Genomic DNA, 24341 nt, shown 5'->3' with positions numbered 1-24341 from the left:
CCTCTGTTTCGTGAAAAGTGTAAAAATATTAAAGAATTCGATTACCACCTCTCCAACCGCTTCTATTTCCATCTAGATCCATTCGTAACAAAACCCTCGAACATTCAACAGTACGAAAGGAAGTGGGGAATCCCTAAGAAAACTTCCAAAGCGTGAATAATATTGTCATTCTTTTCGTTCCCTCGTTCGGTGTCTTACTACACAGTCAAAATTCAGGATGCTTTCTGAATATTATTTTGTTTGTTGTTTCTTCCCCCAAAATATTGCATCTCATTCGTATGACATCCAAGGTCTATTTCACGTCCTTTATTCCCATAATGTTACGCTTCACTCCAAGCATTCATACATACAAAAGGACAGAACCTAACACGAGGATGATCTGATCCTTTCTCATAAATATGAAATTTTCGTCACTCCATTTGCCTTTAAGTATAAATAAATTGGCCAACTTGGTACTTCAGTTTCGAAGCGAAGTGGCTCTTGTGGGCTCTTATTCCTTTTTTGTATGCATATTCGTATAACAACGAACACCACAAGAAGGACTTCAGTTGAGAAAATATTTGCAGCGAAGTGAAGGATCAGAGCAGAATCAAGAAGGTGATGTGAAGTCCTCTTGGCTTCTTTCACGTTTGTTATTACCATTTTATTGTTCAAGGAGTGGAGGAAAAGGTTCTTTGATTGGAGTTCAAAAGGTGCAAATATTTTTCAATCGGCGCAGTTGTTTGTTTTCAGGTCAAGAGATGGAGTTTTTATTGCATAGAAATTGGTGATAGGCGACTTTGGGAGAGAAAATGGGCTGACTTTTCTGAAGATGATAGAATATTGTTTTCTTTGATTTAATGGAGACTAGTTCTTTCAGTAAAAGTGGATTTCGCTTTGGAGGTGGCAAAATTCGGTTATTGGATTACTTCCGCAGTTTTGAAAAAGGACCAACTCTGCTGTAATATAAATGATCCATCTCTTTGTTGTATTTCAACTGTTCCATTCTGGAATTGGCTACCTCGATTGATGGAATAAGGAGGCAAACAATAAATTTCCAACACAAATAGAACTGTAATCAGCCATAAGGAAAGTGTCTTAATGAGGAATCATTGGTTCCTATCTATTCGAAAAGGTAAGAAATATAGAAGCGACAGATATAGACCATGAAGATAAACTTTTAAAGGGTACCTTTTCAGGGAATTTCAGCCCCAATTAAATGAAAAAAATGCCTCAGTTTAGTTTTGGTTTCCAAAGACCCTCGTATTCTTGGGGACAGAGCACCGCGAAGCTTTCTAATTTCAGAAGAAATGAATGTGCGATTGGTTCTCGCAGAGTCATTTCAGCCGTTCAAGCAGCAATATTTAATTTTCAACGCAAGTAATGGCGATTTGTTAGCTCTCATGATGATACTCCATTTCGTAGTTTTGGTTTTTACTATTTTATTCCTTGAAATCCATCTTCTTTTCAGATGAATTCCAATAGCCATTAAAATGTTGTCACTGTAAAAATGATTCTGGATATATAGACCTGGAATGACCACCCTCTAAAATCCAGCCTCCGTCTCCTCTCTGCCTTGCTCTCACAGGATGTTCTTTTCTGGAATGAGCTTGCTTTTAGACCTTGTCGCTTCTGGATCGTTCAGCTTTCCTACTCCTTGTCATCTTCAATGGCTCCTATTGCATTTTTAGCATTGCTGGAGCAGCTACAAGCCAGTTTTACTTGACTTGAATACCTCCCAAATTATACTTCCCGGCCTCGGCGCTTCATGTTTTGGATTTCTCGACTTCGCTACTTTATCCACGACATTCGGGAATTCATCCAATCAAAAAACAATGTAGATACTGTATTTAGCAAACAACATCTCATCTGAGCAAATTTGTAATATTGTGGTTGTTGTTTATTAATGTCCACCGACCCTTCCAGGACTCACCGCATTTTGGCGCTCAGACATCCCGGCTTTGCGCCGAGGTCCACCAATTCGATATCCCTTAAAGCTGTCTGGCGCGTGCGCCGATCGTCGTAGCTGTTATCGGTTGCGATTTTCAACCCTAGATAGAGGAAATTATCAACGGTCTCAAAGTTGTAGTTTCCTATCTTTATTCTTCTCGCTTGACCAGCGCGGTTTTATGTTGTTGGTTGGTTGGTTTTTGGTGCTGACATGGCCACCATATATTTTGTTTTGCCTTCATCGATGTCCAGCCCAAGATCTCGCATCAATCGCGCCTGCTCGATCTGAATGAAGGTAGTTTGTACGTCTCGGATCGTACTTCCCATGATGTCGATATAGTTAGCATAGGCCAGTAGCTGGGTGAACTTAAAGAGGATCGTACTCCTCGCATTTACATCAGCATCACGGATCACTTTCTCCAGAGCCAGGTTAAAGAGGACGCATGATAGAGCATCCCCTTGTCTTAGACCGTTGTTGAAGTCAAATGGTCTTCAGAGTGACCCTGCTACTTTTATCTGGCCTCGCACATTGGTCAGGGTCAGCCTAGTCAGTCTTATCAATTTCGTCGGGATACCGAATTCTCTCATGACCGTGTACGCTTTTACCCTGGCTATACTATAATAGACGGCTTTAAAGTCGATGAAAGGATGGTGCAACTGATCTCCATATTCCACCAGTTTTTCCATCGCTTGCCGCAAAGAGAAAATCTGCTCTGTTGCTGATGTGCCAGGAGTGAAGCTTCTTTGGTATGGACCAATGATGTTCTGGGCGTATGGGGCTATCCAGCCTAGCCAGATAAAGGAGAATATCTTATAGATAGTACTCAACAACGTGATACCTCTATAATTCCTGCACTGCATGATATCTCTCTTTTTATATATGAGACATATAATGCCTCTTGCTAGTCGTCAGGTATTGATTCGCTGTCCCACACCTTAAGCATAAGTTGATGAACCACTTGATATAATTGGTCGCCTCCATATTTAACCAATTCGGCTGTAATTCCATCGGCTCCTGGTGACTTATGATTTTTAAGCCGATAAATTGCTCGGACTGTTTCTTCTACACTTGGTGGTGGCAATATTTGTCCATCGTCGTCAATTGGCGGGACAATGTACTCAACCCATCGCTCCAATATGCCCATCCTGTCAGAAATCAGATTTCCCTCTTTGCCTCTGCAGGATGAGCAGAGACTTCTTCCTGCTAACTTGTTGGCAAAACTTGCGCGCATGGTACGGTCGCTCCCTGAACTTTTAGAGTTCACAGACTTGTTGGTTCCCCCAGGCTTCCTTTTTTCGTCTGTGAACTCGCTACTTCGCTCGACGGAGTTGGTGATAAGTCTCTGCCCGTGTTCTTTGCGGTATGCGGTATTGCGGTATGCGGTATTCTTCTGTTCCGTAGCTAGCTTAAATTCAACGTCAAACCAGCAGTGCCGACTTTTTTTGGGGCGGGGGCCAAGTATCTTTGCAGCCGTATCAATGGTAACGTTCTTCAGGTGGTTGTTGAGTTCATTTGTTGATTCTTCATATTCAAGATCTCTGTTAATTGCGGTTATTGCGGCATCCACTTTGCCTTTATAGGTGTTGCAGTAGCGTATCGCCTGAACAAGAGCTCCTTCTCTACTAGGCTCTTGAAATCCCCAAGTATGATTTTGATATCGTATCTGGGACAGGCTTGAATATTCGTTCTACTGCCTCGTGGAAGGTATCCTTCTCCGACTTTGCAGTTTTCTCTGTAGAGTCGTGAAAGTTTATGAGGCTTATATTTCTAAACTTGCCTCGCAAACGGAGAGTGCATAGCCTTTCGCTTATATTTTCAAAGTCAATAACAGCAAGTTTCATTTTTGGGCTGACTAAGAAACCTTTTCCGAGCACATGGTTTACTGGATGGCCACTATAATATATGGTTAGTTGCTCTTCTCAAGGAAACCGGTCGATGTCCATCGCATCTCTTGCAACGCTACATCAGCCTTATATTGAGCTAGCTCCTCGGCAGCATTCGGTCGGTACAGGAAGCGCACGTCCCATGAAAAGATGCGCAAATCGTTTACCCGCTGTCGCTGCGTCCGTTGTTTTGAAATCTATCCTGTCCTGTTGTGGCTTCGTAATTTTGGCCCTACCCAACCCCCAACCTGGAGGACCAGTTGGTACATTATCTCCCGTTTTTAGGCGCAGGAGACTCGCCTTTATCTTTCTCCGTCTGCAGTTTTTCATAAAGAAAGAACTCCCAGAGATCACCACGTGGAGATGGAGATAGGGTTTGGTAGTAGAGTTGGTGGTGTTGGTTGAGCAGGCGTTTCCCAGGTTTTATGTTCCATCGTGGTACCAATCCACATTTCGCCCTGGGACCTATACTACCCTTTGACTGCCCTCCTGATCCTCCTGCTTTCGTCTCTGCTAATGAGCAAGCGTCTCCCCGAACACAAGAGGTGCATATAGTGGAATGGATGCACTATTCTTAGTACTGGCAATCCTCCGCTGTTCCGGCTCATCAACATTCTTGGCATTGCAGTGATATCATCTGCTGCCTTTTAGCAAATTCAGTTTAGGTACCCTATAAAGCTAAATCTAACTTTGACGTCAATCATTATCGTCAAGCATTTGTTTCTCCAACTTCCATTTTGAAAAGAAGCCAGGATCAGCTCGCTTCTTTCCCGTCAGCGCTTTAAAGGTTTCGCTGTCTCTATCGTGGACACCTCTACTTTCTCTGAATATTTCGCAGTAACAAGCAAGGAGAAGTCATTGCCAAAATTGATAAAACAGATAATCATAATTTCTTCTATAATGGAAAGCGTTAGTGCTGATTTACACATCAGACTCCACTGCAGAGGCATCACCTTCACCCATGCCATACTAGCAGCTACAGGGGTCTCTTTTCAGCCTCCTGTAAAATCGCCTTACTTGAGATATGCGTCGGCATGTCGCGCCTGCAGTTCCCAATGGGTGTCCACTGGAGAGCAGTTGCATTCTGGGTCCATGGGCATTCCGTGTTTCTATGATCCACTGGGTAATCTAGGTGACATTTTCTATGGGCATATCATTCAAGGGTACATATATCAGCCACTAGTTTAGCGGTAAATATGGCCACTCTAAAATCCTTCAACGGTCATTCAAATAGCCAACCTGGATTTCTCCGACAGCTCTTTTAAGAGGTCGATTCTTCTCTGATCTCGATCCAGATGTCCACATGGTCACAGTGAGCATAATGTACGTTAACATGTCCGACAGATCTCCTTACTAAATAGGACATAGGTCAGGTCTATTATAGACCCCGGTTTTCCTCTTTATATCGTTACAAATTTTTAGAACAGAACACGTCTCCAGCTCAGCAGCTCGTAGTTCCGATATAGTTTGGTAATTATGACCACACCAATGTCTTTCTCGAGATCGTAAGTAAATAAGAGAGCATAAAGGAGTAAGCTTAGCGCTACCCCTCATTGGGTAAGGTTAATTGCTATCAACTTCATCTAAGATTCGCATTGAGAGCTTTCTTGTAATCTTAGTTGGTGCCTGCAATGTTCCGATGGTTGACACTCTTCATTTCTTTGCACAGTGTGCAATTTGGACCAGTTCTGCAATCTTTATTGATAAGGCGCCGGATTTAATTAACTCGGATCATACCCTGGAAAATATTGAAGAAGACAAAAGTATTTCACGTGAAAATGAGAGCTATTCACTAGTAATATGCAAAATGCTACATATCGGCAACTGTTGCACTACTCAATCCGTTCAAAGTAAGAAACATTTACACAACATTCAAGTTCCTTGACAAACCCCATTGGATCAACCCAAAACAAACATCTCCATTAACTCTCATTATATTGATTAATAGTGGTGCCAGCAGTAAAAATCACCATAAATTACAATATGCATACCTTGTACAGGAAAGAAACTTCAAGTCTCCTTTTGTGTGTCCTGGCCTGAATCGTAAGAGGAACACTCGCTATAAAACCTACAAGACGGCAATGCAATTTCATGTAGGGCAATAAAATTTCTTCAGATCGCATTCTTCATCTGAGATGCCAAACAAACACCAACGGATACTACGAATGACCATCATCCTGCTACTCATGGGCTGAAAGAGAGACAATCTTGGACCATCCAACGAACCTTTCGGGGACCCACATAATCGTCCGTAGGCACTATTTTGAAAGTTGCGGACGATCAGTGAATTCCACGCGGGGAAGAGGAGGGGGAGATTGAAAACCGAATAAAACTAAAATATATTTATGACTAATTTTAAATTATATTATGTGCATTCGGTCACATTCTTTTTTGAAGGTATGGCTGGGTCTCCAAAAAGGTGATCAATTTAAATGCCTTACATCAATAATTGTCTTTTTTTCCAGAGCGGTTATGTGTTTCGAATGTATGACGAAGGGCGAAGCAGAAAATATCTTTCTGTGAGACTGCCTCGGAAAAAAAGACTAGACAATAATTCCGAGGAATAAATTTTTGAAATAAAAACTTCCAAACAGGTAGAAATGCCGAGAAACATGTGTCTGACCGTTTTATTTTCTCTTCGGTGTTTTCTTATTTGATTAACTGAAAAGACAATATGGATATGACATGGGATCACAATCTGATAGGATTTATGCCGTCGTCATCCTGGTTAGTATCATAATCAAATAACAATTCTTCAAGCATTAAAGCACTCCGGACAGGCAACGTCGACGAAGGTGATCTCAGCATTCAAATCAGTAAATTTTGAGGATTTTGATATTCATATTCGGAATTTATATTATACTATCGAATGTTAATTAGTTGAGTTATGAATCTCGCCGTTCTCGGAGAAGAGCTTTGGCTGCATGATGCAGTTTTACAAAGATCCAAAACAGTCGGCTCAAAAGCCTGACAATATCGGACCCCATCCCCATAGACGAAATAGGAGAAAAACGCGTGCCTGGCGTCATACCAAACCCAAAGAACATGATCTTCTACATACGATAATGGCCATCTTACCTTTCAATCTGTTATTTTTCGGAATTTATGGATTGCCTGGACTATGGCTCCATTTGGACAAATTTTAACTCTTCCAAAATAATCATTATCTCCTTCTTCTCTGATAACAATCGCAAGCTCACAATCTGGCGCTTGGCTAGTTGTTATTTTGCTGCCCCCAAAAATGATGATCATTACAAGCTGGTTCTTTGTTAATCGTTGTACGACACACGTTCAGGTTTTAGAAAGAATGTGTCCCTTCTTTCTTGATGAAGCTTCGGTGGGTCCCGTGTTCGAATTGATCTGATCAATGCCGCAGATAAAAGAAAAAAATCCAAAGTTCAAAATTTATCGTTGGCGCCCAATACGACAGAAAAAAAATCTGAAACTAACGTCGTCCAACGATTATCGCTAAAGATTTGTAGGAAAATATGCTATGAGTGTGGATCTACGGCCGTTTAAATTCAAATCACTAAAGGTACAATCAGATATTGAGTTGCAGGATAGATAGTTTCTTCTTTTCGATGGCGACACTCATTTGAATTTGATTAAATGATCAAATCGGATGATAGAGGAGTTAATGACGACAGAAATTATCGACAATTAGCATGGTATTGTGTGGATGGGTTGAATTATGAATCGTAAGTCTAAATCCTTCTATTTTATTGGATAAGATGTTTGGGTGAAATATCTACCCATCTTTCAAAGCACAAGATATTTAGACTGTTGTACAACACCAGACAACTAGTACGTCTAAGGAACTGAGTACCCTTCAATCTACCATCTAAAAAGCTAATATTGGTACTGATTGAACAAAATTCGGCGTCTAAAAATACCAATAATTCCCAAATAGTTTCCGTATAAATTTTGAACCAGCTTTTTCAATAAATAGACAGGCTGCGGTCATTTATCGTAAGAAGGTTGATATCCCAAGATGCTCAAAAACAAGGCTCACTAATAAGCAAAAAATCATTGATGCTTGACTTTTTCTGTTAACTATCATATTCTAACTCCAAGATTGTTTCGCCTTAAAAGTACTCCGTTTTTTTTTAATTACCAATTTTTGGTTTGATTTTTGAGCGCCCAATGTGGGTCATTTTATTGACTCTTGATTATCTGGACAAGAAATACTTGCAGTGATTCCAACTTTCCCATGTTCAACTAGCTTAACCATCCTAACCCTCCACTCTCTTCTAATTATACTTCCTCCCGTTCCCTATCCACCTACCCGGACGTGATGTCCCCCTTGCTGATCCCAGTAGACCAGAATTTATGCTCCTCACCCAACTCCCGAATTGGATGATATAAATCAGTCGAGTTGTTCCGCGCAATCCTTTAAATTTAACTTTAGAAACGTCAATTTTATTAGCCTTAATTAACCTTGGCAACTATCAACTAAGATAACATTCTAATTGCCTTAATATGCCGTCAATGGCTTAGCACCACTACTACTCTTTAGCCTGTCAGTTCTGTTTATCACAATGATTCAGAATTCGTATGGAACTTGTAGCTGGGATGACAGTTTGCATCTTTAAACAAAGGCTGACTTTGCTCATTTTCAAGTTTAGTTTTCCTCTGTAAAATCAAGAAAAATACCTCGAAATGTATTTTTGATCAGTGTCGAGGTCACTTTGAATGAAAATTTCAAAATTTTCTGATCTTCCAAGATGGTCCTATCTTCATCAAGTTTGATGACTTCGTTGACTCTACTATTTTAAGATTTATTTGTAGTTATCTATCCTTGGTTTGCAAATTCTCATTCCCTTCTATTTTTTCGCCATCTTCCACAATCTTCCCTTGCTAGCGACAAAACATTTTTCGATGGCATGCCCTATTTAAACATTATTCTGATGGATTGCTAAGTATGTGCTTAGATAACCTACTAGTATCAGGAAGCCTCTGATAATACACGAGACATAAACATCATGAACGTATCCGTAAGGGAGCTACCCCCAAATCCTAATTTCAATACTATGTCGTTGTTATAATGATTTGCAGCTTACATCCTAAGACACCTTTCCTAATACTAGATTTAAAGCTAGGACACGCTCCCTACTTTCTCCTCCCTGCAAAGGTATTGTGCAACTGGATTATCTATTTACTGCCCTTATTACTAACTTAATCAATAAATAATTCTGATACTAAAAGAAGAATAGAAGGTGTTGGATCTTTAGATCAAATCTATTTTTGAAATCCAATTTGAAACTATTCCGAAATTTCTCCAAATCGAATGCATTTTACTTTCAACTGCAACATAACATAATATAATAGAAACCTGGGTTTGAAAAAGAAATCAACCGAAGACATTTGGGAGGCATAGTGGAGTAAGCACGGCTACATTTTCTCTACTGATTTCTAACACTGTTATTCGAATTTCTATAGGGCTTTCTGGAAAGTTCAAACTCTTCTGAGACTATCTTGATTTGACTTTCTATTGCATGATATCCCCATGAAATGACCTGCGGCTTCCTCATTATCTGTTTCTTAAAATCCAGAGTCATTTCGCAAAGGTACACGGCTCCAGAAGAAAGCCGACAGATGTCATGAGGGTAGTCGAGGAGTTTGAGGAAGGATGATATTGTCCATTGAAACCCCCGGCTCTTCCAACCAAACTAGTATGATGCGGGTTGCTTATAAAGAAAAGAAAAAGTATCGGTGACAGTATACAACCCCTCCGAAATACACCGCGTTGCGACTTCAAATTCTCAGAGGAATCAATTGGTAGGGGTTTACTCCTGAATGGCTCATAGCGCATCAACCACACTTAAGTGCTATCATTAACGGTTTTGCTGAAACATATTTCAGCTCCTTACAGGACTCCAAGGAATTTCACGTTACTCTTCAAAATAGCTTTATCCTTAGCGAATTTAAACGTCCGCCTTTCTGCTGAAACTGTATGTTATTTATGTAGACGATGGCTCCCAATGTAATATCTAAGTCAATATTTTGAGAAAAATAGCATAACCTTGGCAACTTTTGGTACGGTTATTAGTTATGTACATTGACCCTCACCAAATGGTTTATGCTCCTATTATCATGACAAATGTACCGGTAATTTTTCAATATTCAGAAAGGATAATGAGAACGAATACTTCAATTATATCTCGCCTGGATTTCCGCAAGTTTAAACCATTCCCTTTAGAGAGTATGAGAGTCCTAAATCCATAAGCACTTGATAACCAACCGGACAGATTGGGAACTTCCTTCACGACGGACCCCTCTTTTAAGGCTAAACATCCAAGTTCTGACAAGGTACAAACGACTGATACTTTCATCTAGAGCTGAGGTAACTCATCACCCTTACAAGCAAACACGAAGTGGGTGCCAATTATAACCAAATCGGTACAATTTGTCAATTTAATAACCCGGATATTATCAAGTTTATAAAAAATTAGTTCTAAGACTGTTCTTCAAGGGGGGGCCTGTTACACCCTTTTTCCGTATATTTTTGTCTGAAAGTCTATAGTAGCAGTTGGCAACCAACTAGCGTCACTTCGAAACGAACCAACCAACTCTCACTTTCTAGAGAAAATTTAGGAAATAATTGCGTAGAGGTAATTGCGTTTCCTAAATTCTCGGCACGATGTATGGAGGATGTGATGTCATTTGCGAAACATAGAGAAAAAGGGCAGAATATTTGAAAAACTCAACAGGGAGAACAGAAGCCCACAATTCACCATAGAGGCAGAGGAAAACGATAAAACTTACAGATGCTTCCATAGCACCAGGTTCCAGATACCAGCGGCCAAAAGTCAACTTTTACTAAGAAAGAGACGGTAGTCCAACCAAATGGAAAAACCGAAATATTCAGAGTCAATTGCTCAAAGTGTGCTACCGTGTAAATTGACCGAATAACATATTAAAAGACCGCTCGTGAAATAAAGACACCAACTTACCTGGGGTAAATATAGAAGTAACCAAAGACATAAGCCATACAAAAAAACTGTTCGCATATCTTCCACACAAGTTGCCCCACCGCAACGAAAGGAATACAAATCTAGGCAAAATTATTTCTGCCTTGCATAATAGCAACTAAGCATTCATAATAAGACAATTTAAAACTAAAAACATTGAACCAACCTATCTCGAAGTGCAGAAGGAAACGCATTCAGGTGGGAATTAGTTTGATCCCGAAATATGGTATTTGCCAACTTTTTTATAATTTTATTCAGCCTTGGAACACTTAAGCTTCATCGAGAAGCATCTGGTCTTCTGTTTATACGAATTTTTTTTTTTTTGTTGAGGATGCTGGGACTTCTGAGTCCGCACCCCCTTAGCGACGGACAGGGCCACTTGGGAAGCAACTTACTTCCTCTTTTGTAGTCACGGACTCCTCTTTCTTGGGTTAAATCCTCAAGTTTTCTAAAAAGGAAAGAATGAGTTGACTGACGAAGGACTCCCGGCATCCTCAACAAAAAAAATTCACTTCGACCTGGTTTAGGTCTGAACTTATGACGGATTTCACTTGAATATAATTCGTACCCATTAGCTATTGCCATCTGTCGTTACTTTCGGTCACATTGCTCCCCGGACAGAGTTGAGGCAGCGTCTGATGAGTTGCCTCTACCCTGGACCGTCGGTCAACTTTTTCTTTCCTTTTTAGAAAACTTGGCGATTTAACCCAAGAAAGAGGAGTCCGTGGACTACAAAAGAGAAAGTAAGTCGCCAAGTGGGTGCGAACTGAGGACTCCTAGCATCTTCAACAAAAAAAATTAAAAACTAAGGCCAGCGATGCACAGGCGGAATAGTTTCAATCGGTAAAATCATTTACACATCCATTTTTTTTATTTCATTAAGTAATATTTAGCCAGCACTTTTGAGTCAATTATTTGTGCGGTTTACTTGATACTCCGTCGAAAGTGTCCGAAAACTGACAGATTTTCTAAGGAAGATATAGAAAATTACAAAAACTTTCCAAGACTCATGGACTAAGCATATGTCACATCAGATACCTTTGAGCCACTTTTACTAGAGCGTGCCCTTATCTACCAACATGCCTATATTTTTAGGATCTGTTCATGGCTTTTATCTTATCTTATACAAAATTAAAATTTGAACTTCTTATTATCTTGAAAAAATCTGTAATGTAAATCAAAACTACTATTAAAAATCTTCCGATTCCGTTTTTCCACACTGAATGCGGCTACCAGTCGGAAAAGTCAGCATAGTGCTGCTAACGGTCAGTTCAAGTGACAGCCACATAGTGAAAATCCAGGGTTGAAAAGTGGATACCACAATGTTGCCCAACCAAGTCTGCTTGAATTAGTGCATTATCTTTGTTGTGGGTGATTTGTTATGGTCCAGTAAAAAGGTGACTCTAAGTCATATGGGACACATTACCCGACAACTTTAACCAGTTCTGGAGTAGCTCCATATATTCTAGGTTTGGCATTGTTCGTGATCAATTAGACCAAAATACAGCAAAGAGAGCTTTTAGACGGTGAATATTGGTTGGATTCTTCGCCCAGGACCCAGATTGTACGTACCGTTCTTGCGCTGGCAATGCATTTTCTGTGTATATGCAAAACTATTAATGATGAAGCTAGGATTCTTTGAAATCTGAGCTCTCCATCAATTTTCTATCACGATTTGGTTTAATGCAACATTCTATTCGGTTTGGGAATATACTGATCCAATGCCGTCTTCTCGTACACCATTAGCCAATTCATACTTTTTGAAAATGCACTTTTCGGATTCAATCCTGAAATTGTGGCCGCCTTTTGAGCCTACGTCAAATCCTAATTAGATAATTAAGTAAGAAATGAAAACAGAGATTTCTGGCGTGCTCCGATTAAACGTCTAAAAGTAATTAGCAACACCACAATTTAAATTTCTTAAAACTTGGGAAGTCCCCTTGATTGTCAGTTGACATAAATGGGGTTCTACATGAAACGGCGGAATTAATTCAAGTCACAGGTACTGGAGTTTATATCTGGAGGTCATGAAAAAATAGCAAAAATTGATGTGACTACATTTCATCCCAGACCAAATACCCTGATCCCTTAAAACAAATAATGATAGAAAGTTGATGGTCCGCTCAGATCTTTTTCAATGCATCCTGGCTCCTTATCCAGTGGTAAAAGTTTATATAAAACTTCATAGGAAAATATTGAAAAAAGTCGGAATTTGAAATGGAAAATTCTGAAATTGATTTGGGAAAGTTTGAAGTCAATTTGAAAATGAAATGAAATTACTTTGAAAAATTCTGAATTTGGTTTGGAAAAATCTGAATAAAACTTGCGAAACTTAGATATTATGTTCTGTGACTATAAATCCCAATTTTCAAATCTTTCTCCCGACCACAAAGGCGTTTAAATGTGAATACCTCATTAGGTAGGTCAACTATCATTTAAAAAGATAAATCCAGTCCCGAACTGGGAAAAACTCTCACTCGACTATTCATTAAAAACACAGGTTAGACACAGATTTTAATCCTACTGGTAGATGCTTTCTCAGTTCTTCAGCAAACCTTTCAAAATTCATTTCGTTTTTTTCATTTCAAACTTTGGAAATTTTCCAAATTGAATTCTACAAAGTTTCTTATGATTTAGGATTGCAACAAATACTGCAAGCAGGCTAGACAAAGCATTCTCCAAACTTCGTCGTAAGGAATCCCTTTAAAACGCATCTTTGTGGTGTGAATAAAATTGTTTCTCCAAATCCGGTTTCTTCCAATCCAAACAGAATATAAAAAGACCTTATGATTTGCTCATATTCACCTTCATCAAACCTTATTTTGATGGTGGTATCACCGCGGAAATTCAAAGAGCCTACGACATACATACCAATAAAATCAACTCACGTGTATATCCTTAAATTATAAAATCACAAGCCCTGTTTTTCTCTTTTCCATGTGCCTATCATACCTTCCAAGCCTTCCATTGAGAAAATCGATATTTCCCTAAAAAACCCAGACTTCCTGAAAATTCCAAAAAAAAAACATCAAATATGTACGCATTCCAACTAAAAATTATCTTAAATCACTTTTAAAAAATTTCCAAAACCCAACAATGCTTCTAATCTTAGAATGCAGCACGTATAAATTTGCGCCTTTGTTAAATTTATTTCCTATCTCCTGTTCCCTGCTAGACCTTGTGCGAAACAAAAGGCCACTATCCAGGCATCTTCTGTACAATACAAGCCAGAAAGACGACCTAAGATAGATGATTTATGATCTCAGATAGAATGCACATTTGAATGGTAGTCGAGGTCCTAAATGTGCCAAACACATTTAAAGCCATGACTTGGGAGGGTTCCCGCTGAAATGACACGGTCTTTGATTGTCCCTCAATAAAATAGTAACAACATGTCGCTGAAAAATCATAAAAATGGTGTGGAATTAACATTAGCATCAATAAAATCATAAAAATTCAAATTGACTGACATTGAGAGTTTTCAACACAATTGATTCATGGCAAAGTAAAAAAGTCAAAGAATAGGAATCCGAAAACAATGCATTTGATAGTTTTAACTTTACAGAGAATGGAGTTAGTTGTAAAAGACAGTAAAATTTAGAGTCTTTGACGTAGGCAAGGTCATAAGTCATATTTCATTTTAGTCTAACAAAACCCTTTTCGATTTTTTATATATTTTCAGGTGAAAAACCATTCAAATGTGAACATGAAGGTTGTGATCGACGATTTGCGAATTCCTCTGATCGAAAGAAACATTCACATGTGCACACTTCAGATAAACCTTATAACTGTCGAGTGAATGGCTGTGACAAATCTTACACTCATCCGTCGTCCCTGAGGAAACATATGAAGGTAAGTTTGGGATACTTTATTTGTACGCTTTTCAGGTTATCTTCAATGTCCCCCTCCCCCTCCTTTTTAAGTCATATATTGTCGGCTGGAGTTTGATTGAAATTATTGCTATATTGACGCTTGAAAGTCGCAACGGACTGTGAGCCGGACTGATATCTTGACACCACCTAGTTTAAAATCTTTCTCAAAAAGGATCACGACCATCTCCAACGATGAATACATAAAGTATCGCAAAAGAGCCTCGGGAATGTAGAGCACCAGTCTAGTGTTACGACCCTCTGTGCTTATGAAAAATAAAACCCTTGGTCTTAATATTTCTTGATCTGCAAAAGCCCCCAAAAACCCTTATAGCAAAAGGATTTAGGAGCCCAAAAAATTGTCATCAACTTGAATCACGTTTCTAATATATTTATCGACTAAACCTATTCACTCCCAATTTTTTTAAGGCCATTCGTTCTATTTTCCTATTCTTCTCTGGGTTTTAGCATTTTGGACCATAAACATGGCATGCCCTCTGGGGATTGACCTTGTTAGATAGGGCCACCCTCCTCCTGTGTTCATCTAAGAGCAAGACACTGCTGCAGTTGTGTGCTATGGACGATGGTCAGAAACGGCATTATATGGATTAAAATAATCTCTGAACTGAAGATATATGGACGGCGGTTACTTCCATTACTCGATGACTTGAATAAGTCGGCGATATTTAAGCAGTTACAAGCTCCAAAAGCAAACTCACACCAAAAGTATCAGACCATATACTAAAAGTCTGTATCAACTCTGATCCAAAGTGAAGAACATTTAGACACTTCAATCAATTTTAGGGTATCGTGTATCATCATCAACGGTGCAACAACCGGTATCCGGTCTAGATCTGCCTTAGTAAGGAACTCCAGACATCCCCGTTTTCCGCCCAGGTCCACCAATTCAATTTCTCTAAAAGCTGTCCAGTGTTCTAATCTATGCCAACGTTCCATCTCAGGCAGGGTCTGCCTCATCCTCCCTTTCTACCATAGATATTGCCCTTATAGACTTTCCGGGCTGGATCATCCTTATCCATACGGATTAAGTGACCCGCCCCCCCGTAACCTACTGGGCCGGATTTTATCCACAACCATACGGTCATGATATCGCTCATAGATTTCGTCATTATGTAGACTACGGCATCGTCCATCCTCATGTAGAGAGCCAAACATTTTTCGGAAGATTCTTATCTCGAACGCGGACAAGAGTTCGTAATTTTTCTTGCTAAGAACTCAAATCTGCGACGAATCGATGAGAACTGGGAAAATCATTGTCTTGTACAGTAAGAGCGTTGACGTTGGTAACACGCTTCGAGCTAAACAGTTTTTGTCAGCTGAAATAGGCTCTGTTGGCTGACAACAACCATACGCGGATTTCATCGTCGTACCTGTTATCGGTTATGATTTTCGACCTTAGATAAGAGAAATTATCAATGGTCTCAAAGTTGTAGTCTCCTATCTTTATTCTTCCCGTTTGACCAGTGCGGTTTGACGTTGTTGGTTGGCTGGTTTTTGGTGCTGACGTTACCACCATATATTTTGCCTTGCCTTCATTGATGTGCCGCCCAAGACCTCGCCCCAATCGCCGCCTGCTCGGTCTAGATGAAGGCAGTTTGTACGTCTCGGGTCGTTTTTCCCATGATATTGACATCGTCACCATTGTCAGCAGAACCGTACCCCTCGCATTTACCTCAGCATCATGGATCACTTTCTCCAGGGCCAGGTTAAAGAGGACGCATGATAAGTCATCCCCTTGTCTTAGGCCGTTGTTGATGTTGAATGATCTCGGGAGTGAACCTGCTGCTTTTATCTGGCCTCGCACATTGGTCAGGGTCAGCCTAGTCAGTCTCATCAATTTCGTCGGGATATCGAATTCGCCCATGGCCTGGCCATACCCTGGCTATGCTACCATAGGCGGCTTTAAAGTCAATGAAAAGATGGTGCAACTGATGTCCATATTGCAACAGTTTTGCATCGCTTGCCACAGAGTTCTCTCTGTTACTGATTTGCCTGGAGTGAGGCCTCTTTGGTATGCGCCAATGGTTGTTCAGTAGTTTATCAAAGTACTCAACCCATCGCTGCAATATGCCCCATCTGTCGGAAATCAGATTTCCCTCTTTGTCCCGGCCGGATGAACATCGAGGTGTGTAAGGATTTATCCTGCTGATTTGTTGGTAAAACTTCCGCCTTCTGTGCCTGGTGCGGTTGCTCCCTGTACTTTTCGAATTTGCAGACCTATTGGTTCTCTCCTTTCCTTTTTCCGTCGGTGAAGTCACTTCTCCGTTCGCCGGAGTTTGCGATAAGTCTCTGCGCGTCTTGGAGAATGTAACATTACTCGGTATGCGGCATTCTTCCGTTCTGTTACCAGCTGACATTCATCGTCAAGCCGTTTCCATCCTTTTTGCGGCCGGCCAAGTATGTTTGTGGCCGTATTTATGATAACGTTCTTCGGGTGATTGTGAAGATCATTTGTTACTGCGGCATCCATTTCCCTCTTATAGGTGTTGCGGAGGGTTGTGTTGGATGGCTTCAGTGTTTACTCTCACCTGATTGTCAGAGGAGTTTCTGGGTGGTGTTATTATAGTATGCCAACGAGATAGTCATCCGAGTCTATATTGGCCCCCCTGTATGTTTTAACATTCATCAAGGCTGAGAGGTGGCGGCGTTCGATCAACACGTGGTCAATTTGGTTGAAAGTGATCCCTTCTGGAGAGGCCCATGTATGTTTGTGGACCGCTTTCCGCGCAAACCAGGTACTTCCAACAATCATTTCGTGTGACCCTGCTAATTGAATAATCCGCAGTCCATTATCATTTGTATTTTGGTGTAAGCGAACGTATCGCCTGAATACGGGCACCTTCCCTACTTGGCTGTTAAAATCCCCAAGTATGATTTTGATATCATATCTGGGACAGGCTTCGAGGGTTCGTTCTACTGCCTCGTAGAAGGTATCCTTCTCCGACTCTACAGTCTCCTCTGTGGGGGCGTGAACGTTAATGAGGCTTATATTTCTAAACTTGCAAGCGCAGAGTGTATAGCCGTTCGCTTATGTTTTCAAAGCCGATAACAGCAGGTTTCATTTTTTGGCTGATTAAGAAGCCTACTCCGAGCACATGGTTTACTGAATGACCACTATAATATATGGTCTAGTTACTCTTCTCCAAGAAACCGGTCCCTGTCCAACGCATCTCCTGCAAACGCTGTTACATCAGCCATATATTGGGACAGGGTCTGGGCTAGCTGCTTGGCAGCTCCATCTCTGTGCAGACTGCGTACGTTCATTAAGAAAATGCGCAAATCATTATTCCTTTGTCATTGCCGGGTTCTTCGTTGTGTTATCCGACCAGTCCGATGCTCCTGTTGTGGCTTCGTAACAAGTTGTTTTCCGTGTAGGGTTGTCAGCCCTACCCATCCCCCAACCTGGAGAACCAGGAGATAGTGTTTGGTAGTAAAGCTGTTGGTGTTGGTTCAGCAAGCTTTTCCCAGGTTTTATGATCCATCGTGGGTACCAATCCACGTTTCGCCCTGGGATCTATATTACTCTTTGACCACTTTTGGCTGAATTTGGCCAGCTAACCGAACTATCGTTATTTTGAATTGTTGATTAATTTACCATCAACATTTCAATATTTGACTTTACATGATGTTTAAACTTCATTCATTCAATTTCAACACAAACTTTTAAAACAAGTCCAGATTTAAGATATCCTTTAACATTGAAATTTCCTTTCTTTCACAGGTTCACGGCAGTCTGGATGAGAAATCACCATCCCACGCTTACGATAGCGACGGTGAGGAGTCAAGTTCATCGAGTATAGTTACAGGCGGTGCACAAACACCCCCCAATAGTCGACTGACCAGCGAAGGAATGAAATCATCCCCACTCTCAATAAAATCCGAATCGGGTCATCATCACCATCACGGCGCGCATCATACACTTGGTAGTAGTTCAAAGTCACCCTCACTATTAGTTGCACCCACTTCATACCTGCCACCACCACTCGGTCCACCCTCACTCTCAGCATCCGCGCATCACCCGTCATCTTCCGGTGTCCCGTCCGCTGCAGTATCCCCTGGAAGTACAACAACAAACACGACTACAATGTTAGTGACCGGTCATCATAATCATCACTTACTTTATCATCCGTCGCAGCATCACCCCAGCTCGGAATGGTATCATACAGCAGCCCCGCCTGCAGGTGATTCAATGAATCACCACCTGAATCATTTCGGGCATCACCATCATTTGATGCATCACGGCGCTGCAACGGCGTATTGAAGTTAGGCTTTAGTTTAGGTTTTCTTTGTTAAATTAATTGCAATTTCGTAGCTTGTTGAAACTAACCTGTTATTAATATTATGGTTTTGAACTGAATAGTATCTGATTCAGTAGGAAAATGAGTATAACTGCGTGTAAGTCGTTCCTTGTCAATCTGAAGTCGCTGCTTCTAGACATCTATTGATCTATGTATATATTTATTTACCGCCAAATCTAACAATCTATTTTAATCAGTTTACTTCAAACTATCGAAATATGTAGCTTTCCTTCCGGAGTATTAAAATAAATAACGCGAAATAGCAAGTAATCCTTTCCAATGGCATATTCCACTATCCACTATCATTTCCACCTTCAGCGCTTATCACACCATCCAACGTTTAACATAGCCAAATTGTGCCTGTGCTTGACTCATTCTCTCACGTGAAACTTCACAAGATACTACCGAATATCTGAAACTGTGGCGAAAAAGATACTTAACAAGAAAGAACTCGAATAGTTGTTACAAACGCTAGGTAAACAAAAGATATCCTGCAGAACAAATGTAAATGTATACTTGTAAAAATACGCATACGAAGATTTATACTATTATCTAAAAATTAGAAACTTCTGAAATTCAAAACAAATTTCAACGAGAATTGTGGAGAAAACTCTGTATAAACTGCCTGTCCTTCAATTTTCCACTGTGTCGGTTTGTTTTGAATGTAGTTTATTAGTTTGGCAGATACTTTTGCTAAATAATGTGTATAGATTGCGAAAATTAAACTGCGAAATGTAAAATGTTAGAAGAAACTGAAAATAATCGTAAAATAGCGAAAATAAAAAAGTGAATATTATTTAATTTATTTTAAAAGAAAAACAAAGTTCTTTATATATTTACACAGCTTATGTACTGTAATTACTTGTATAATTATTATTTGTAAAAAACTATGTATAGAGATAAATATAAAATAAAAACACAGAAATTAAGTGTGATAATGGAAATAAAAATTATACTGAAAATGGAAATGCCTGAGTTCTCATTTATTTGATGAAATTATCTACAATATTGTTTCATGTTCCACTCCTTTGATAACAGAGAGTTGCTTCTTTTTCAATTTCAAAGATTTGGATTGTAGAAACCCGTCAACAGTTGAGTGCTTATTACAAGATTATCTGTTAAGGGGGTCATCCCGTGTGGAGTCGGAGGTCGAGTGAAAACTTTCCTAAGGTCGCTTTTTTCACTTTTTTATGACGAACTGGATAAAGGTACAAATACGAATTTTTCACCATATGTCTACTAATACCTTCAGCATGCGTAATAATTTTTCCAGCACGATAACATTGTGCGTTATTGAAATACAGAGCAACTTATACACCCATCTTCAGAAAAGGTATTTTTCTTCTGGTGTTTTATTAAACTTTTTTTGTGAATTTTGGTGTTTTTTTAAGGTTTGTTTAATGAATAAAAAAAAAACTACCAAATGAATCGCAATTATCCTAATTTGCGGACCGTAGAAATATGTTCTGAATCCTGAAAATTTCAAAAAATTTCGGTGGATAGTTTTTTGGCTACAGTGGTAGCCGGTTTTCATAATCCAGTTTCGAGAATAATATAATAATAAGTAGAATGCGATTGTTAGCCATAAAACCTTAACTGACCATTGATTTGCTACACCTAGCCCATAAACCTTAAGTTCCTTGAAGAAGCACATTTAAAGCCTTGGCTTCGATTCTTATGATTTTAACGAAGTAATTCGAACGTAATTTGGACCGATAAATACGTGCTTTATTACCGAGATCGACATAAACCAGGCATGTCGCATTTTATTGTTTAACACTGTAATTTCCAAACGACTCCGAATATCAAAAAATCACTTTGCCCATATATTCTACACTATATCTAGATACAATTGATGCCAGAAAAAAAAAACAAGTCGGGAAACCGGAAGCTAGACGCTTCAGGTATGAAAGGTTTTGTGTATTTTTTCTATAAAGAGATTTGAGTGAACATTTGTCCCATTAGTATGCATAACTTAAGGGGGGTTTTCCTGCAAATTACTAAACATTATAGTAATGTGCTACTATTAATTTTATTTAAACAGGTATCGGTATGGAGGGTATTTCGAAGCATAGGCATCATACAGTGCAACATCTTGCTTTTTTTCAAATTTTTTGGTTAAGTAGTTTCTGAGAATGGGTCCATTAAAGAAATGATCACTTTCAACCCCCGCACACCCCACCTTTCCAACAAATGTCAAAACTAAGACCGGCTTCGAAAAGTACTAACTAAGACCTTTAATTTGATACCCCACATGACTATATTTGATGAAAAAAAAATTACACCCCCTTCTGCATGTATGGGGAGCCCCCCTTAAATTCGACGTAAAAGGATGTAACTCACTATAGGCGTGAGAATTCACAGTTCCCACCTTTGTATCAAATTTTGTGTCAATCGCTACAAAATGGGTGTGACAGAGAGACAGACTGACAGACCGATTTCAATAAGGTTTTGTGTTTACACAATACGACATTTGAGTGTTAGTTTGTTCCATTAGTACGTGAGAGTATCCACTTTCTGGTGATATTGACATTGAAAATTTTGAATTTCCCACATGACTATGTTTAGTGGAGAAAAACGTACACTCCCCTTATGCATGTACCTCCCCTTAAATTCGACGTAACAGGATGTAACTTACTATATGCGTGAACGCTCACAGTTCGCACCTTTCCACAAAATTTGGTGTCAATCGCTGCTACAATCTGCGAGAAAAATTCGTGCGATGGACAAACAGACAGACCTGTGAGGAATGGCCAGACCTCCCAGCAGGCGCGACCCCAGCTGGCGGAATGTTGCATACCTATTGATGTGTAAATATGTGTTCATGCACTTTTCTCCTCTGACTCTGCATGGGCTAGTGTGTGCTCATCTCTGGTGTGTGGACCAAAATGGCTATGGGAAGGGTTCCCAGAAAATAAAATCAACATGGAAGATGAGAGAAAGAGGAAACTTACGGTGTAGGGGCTCGGAACCCCAGTACCGGCGGCTTTTGGGAGTGAGCAAGCAGGCTCCCGGTCATCGTGGCCACGTTGGCATAAAATGTTAAAAGTGATTTGGATCTGGAGAAGGAGGTGTTCAAGCGAAGTACGACCTTACCGAGAACACCAATAACAAGAGCAAACAAAGACGAACTGAAGGCAGATTTTTGGACGACAAAAACCGTGACAATACCCACCGCATATGGTGAAGATGCGCGACAGCAGAAGGTGCTCCAGGAACAAGGAAGGGATACATTCAAAAGAAGCTCGGATAAAGTACAGGCAAGATCAATAAACGCCAAAAGTGAAGGAGCTTATAAAAGGAGTAACCCTGTCGGGACTTATAGGGATCAGAGTCCCGATCCGGAGGAATTACGCTTCACCCAGCCTGGGACAAAAATAGTTGAGCAGTCCGAGTTTATCAAGCACAAGCACAACGTGCTCCCCAGTAGAAGTCCAAACTACTGGTGGAATGATGAACTGACCGGCCTTCGGGGGGGAGTGCTTATAGAATCGTGATGAGGCCGTTCACCTCCGTAGATCGCGTGTCTCACCCTCTTGCTGAAAATCATCCTGAGGTTATTCCCCCAGCAAGAGGAAAATACCGATGCATTCCAACCAGCTCTAAATTTGACGGCAGTTCCCCCAGTCACCAGAGACGAGCTACTGGAGATCTGTGGTAGAATAGGAGACAATAGAGCGCCGCGCGTGGGCCGAGTACCGGATTTTATCCACAACCTGACGGTCATGGTATCGCTCATTGATTTCGTCGTTATGTAGGCTACGGAATCGTCCATCCTCATGTAAGGGACCAAAAATTCTTCGGGGGATTCTACTCTCGAACGCAACCAACAGTTCGCAAACCCAAGTCTTTGAGAAATATATGAGGACTGACAAAATCATTGCCTTGTACAATAAGAGCTTTGACCCTATGGTGAGACGTTTCGAGTGGAACAGTTAAAAAAACTGCTGAAATAGGCTTTGTTGGTAGCCAACAACTGTGTGCGGATTTCATCGTCGTAGTTGTTATCGGTCGTAATTTTCGACACAAGATAGGAGAAGGAGACCGATAGATATCAAAGTTGTAGTCTCCTACCTTTATTCTTCCCGTTTGATCAGTGCGGTTTTATGTTCTTGGTTGGTTGGTTTTCGGTGCCGACGTTACCACCATATATTTTGTCTTGCCTTCATTGATGTGCAGCCCAAGATCTCGCCGGGATCGCCGCCTGCTCGATCTGGATGAAGGCAGTATGTACGTCTCGGGTCGTTCTTCCCATTATGTCGGTACCATAAAGAGAATCGTACTCCTTGCATTTACCTCAGCATCTTTAAGCTATGGGAGCAACCGTATCGGCTGAATGCGGGCTCCTTCCCTACTTGGCTCTTAAAATCCCCAATTATGATTTTGATATCATATCTGGGACAGGCTCCGAAGGTTCGTTCTATTGCCTCCTAGAAGGTATCCTTCTTCGACTATGCAGGCTACTCTGTAGGGGCGTGAACGTTAATGAGGCTTATATTTCTAAATTTGCCTCACAAGCGTAGAGTGCATGCTTATGTTTTCAAAGCCGATAACAGCAGGTTTCATTTTTTTGCTGACTAAGAAACCTACTCCGAGCACATGGTTTACTGGATGGCCACTATAATATATGGTGTAGCGACTCTTCTCCAGGAAACCGGTCCCTGTCCAACGCATCTCCTGTGACGCTGTTACATCAGCCCTATATTGGGACAGGGTATCGGCTAGTTGCTTGGGAGTTCCATCTCTGTACAGGGAGCGGACGTTCCATGAGAAAATGCGCAAATCGTTATTCCTTTTTCGTTGTCGGGTTCGTCGATGTGTTATCAGTTCAGTCCGAGGCTCCTGTTGCGGATTTATAACAAGTTGTTTTCCGTGTAGGGTTGTCAGCCCTACCCAACCCCCAACCTGGACGACCAGTTAGTACGATTTGTTCCGATTTTAGGCGCGGGAGAGTCGCACACATCCTTTTCCATCTGAAGTTTTTTATAAAGAAAGAACTCCAAGCGATCATCACGTGGAGGTGGAGATAGGGTTTGGTAGTAAAAGCGTTAGTGTTTGTTCAGCATAGGTTTCCCAGGTTTTATGCTCCATCCTGGGTACCAAACTACGTTTCGCCCTTGGACCTATACTACCCTTTGACCACTGTTGGCATGCTGCATTTTAATTTGACTAACTCTTATGTTTGTGGCCATAAGTGCAGTCTAATATGAAAACCCGCGCTAACTGAAAATTCTGCTGGGTCAGTGTGGATCTCAGCTTGTCGTCACCTTCCGCCAAAAGTTTCGCTTTCTTGCATCCAATTTCTCTAAATATCGCCACACTTGGTGGTTCATCATCTCCTCATTCCCAAGAGACTTCCCAAGAGACCT

The 24341-nt window shown here is 40.5% G+C and overlaps 1 protein-coding gene across 1 annotated transcript in view; it reads left to right on the top strand.

The window, feature by feature from the left end:
- The window catches only part of LOC119660327 (pair-rule protein odd-paired), a 128841-nt gene extending 108924 nt beyond the window's left edge, over positions 1 to 19917 (top strand). The window contains exons 2-3 of the mRNA XM_038068805.1: positions 14467 to 14636; positions 18396 to 19917. Of these exons, the coding sequence (XP_037924733.1) occupies positions 14467 to 14636; positions 18396 to 18935 (710 nt within the window). The 3' untranslated portion in view covers positions 18936 to 19917. The remainder of the gene's footprint in view (positions 1 to 14466; positions 14637 to 18395) is intronic.
- Positions 19918 to 24341: the final 4424 nt, after the last annotated feature.

Source organism: Hermetia illucens, chromosome 6 (genome assembly GCF_905115235.1).
Source record: "Hermetia illucens chromosome 6, iHerIll2.2.curated.20191125, whole genome shotgun sequence".
NCBI classification, from domain to species: Eukaryota; Metazoa; Arthropoda; class Insecta; order Diptera; family Stratiomyidae; genus Hermetia; species Hermetia illucens.
Note: the sequence above shows the minus strand (reverse complement) of the source record. Positions and strands in the feature narration are given on the sequence as shown.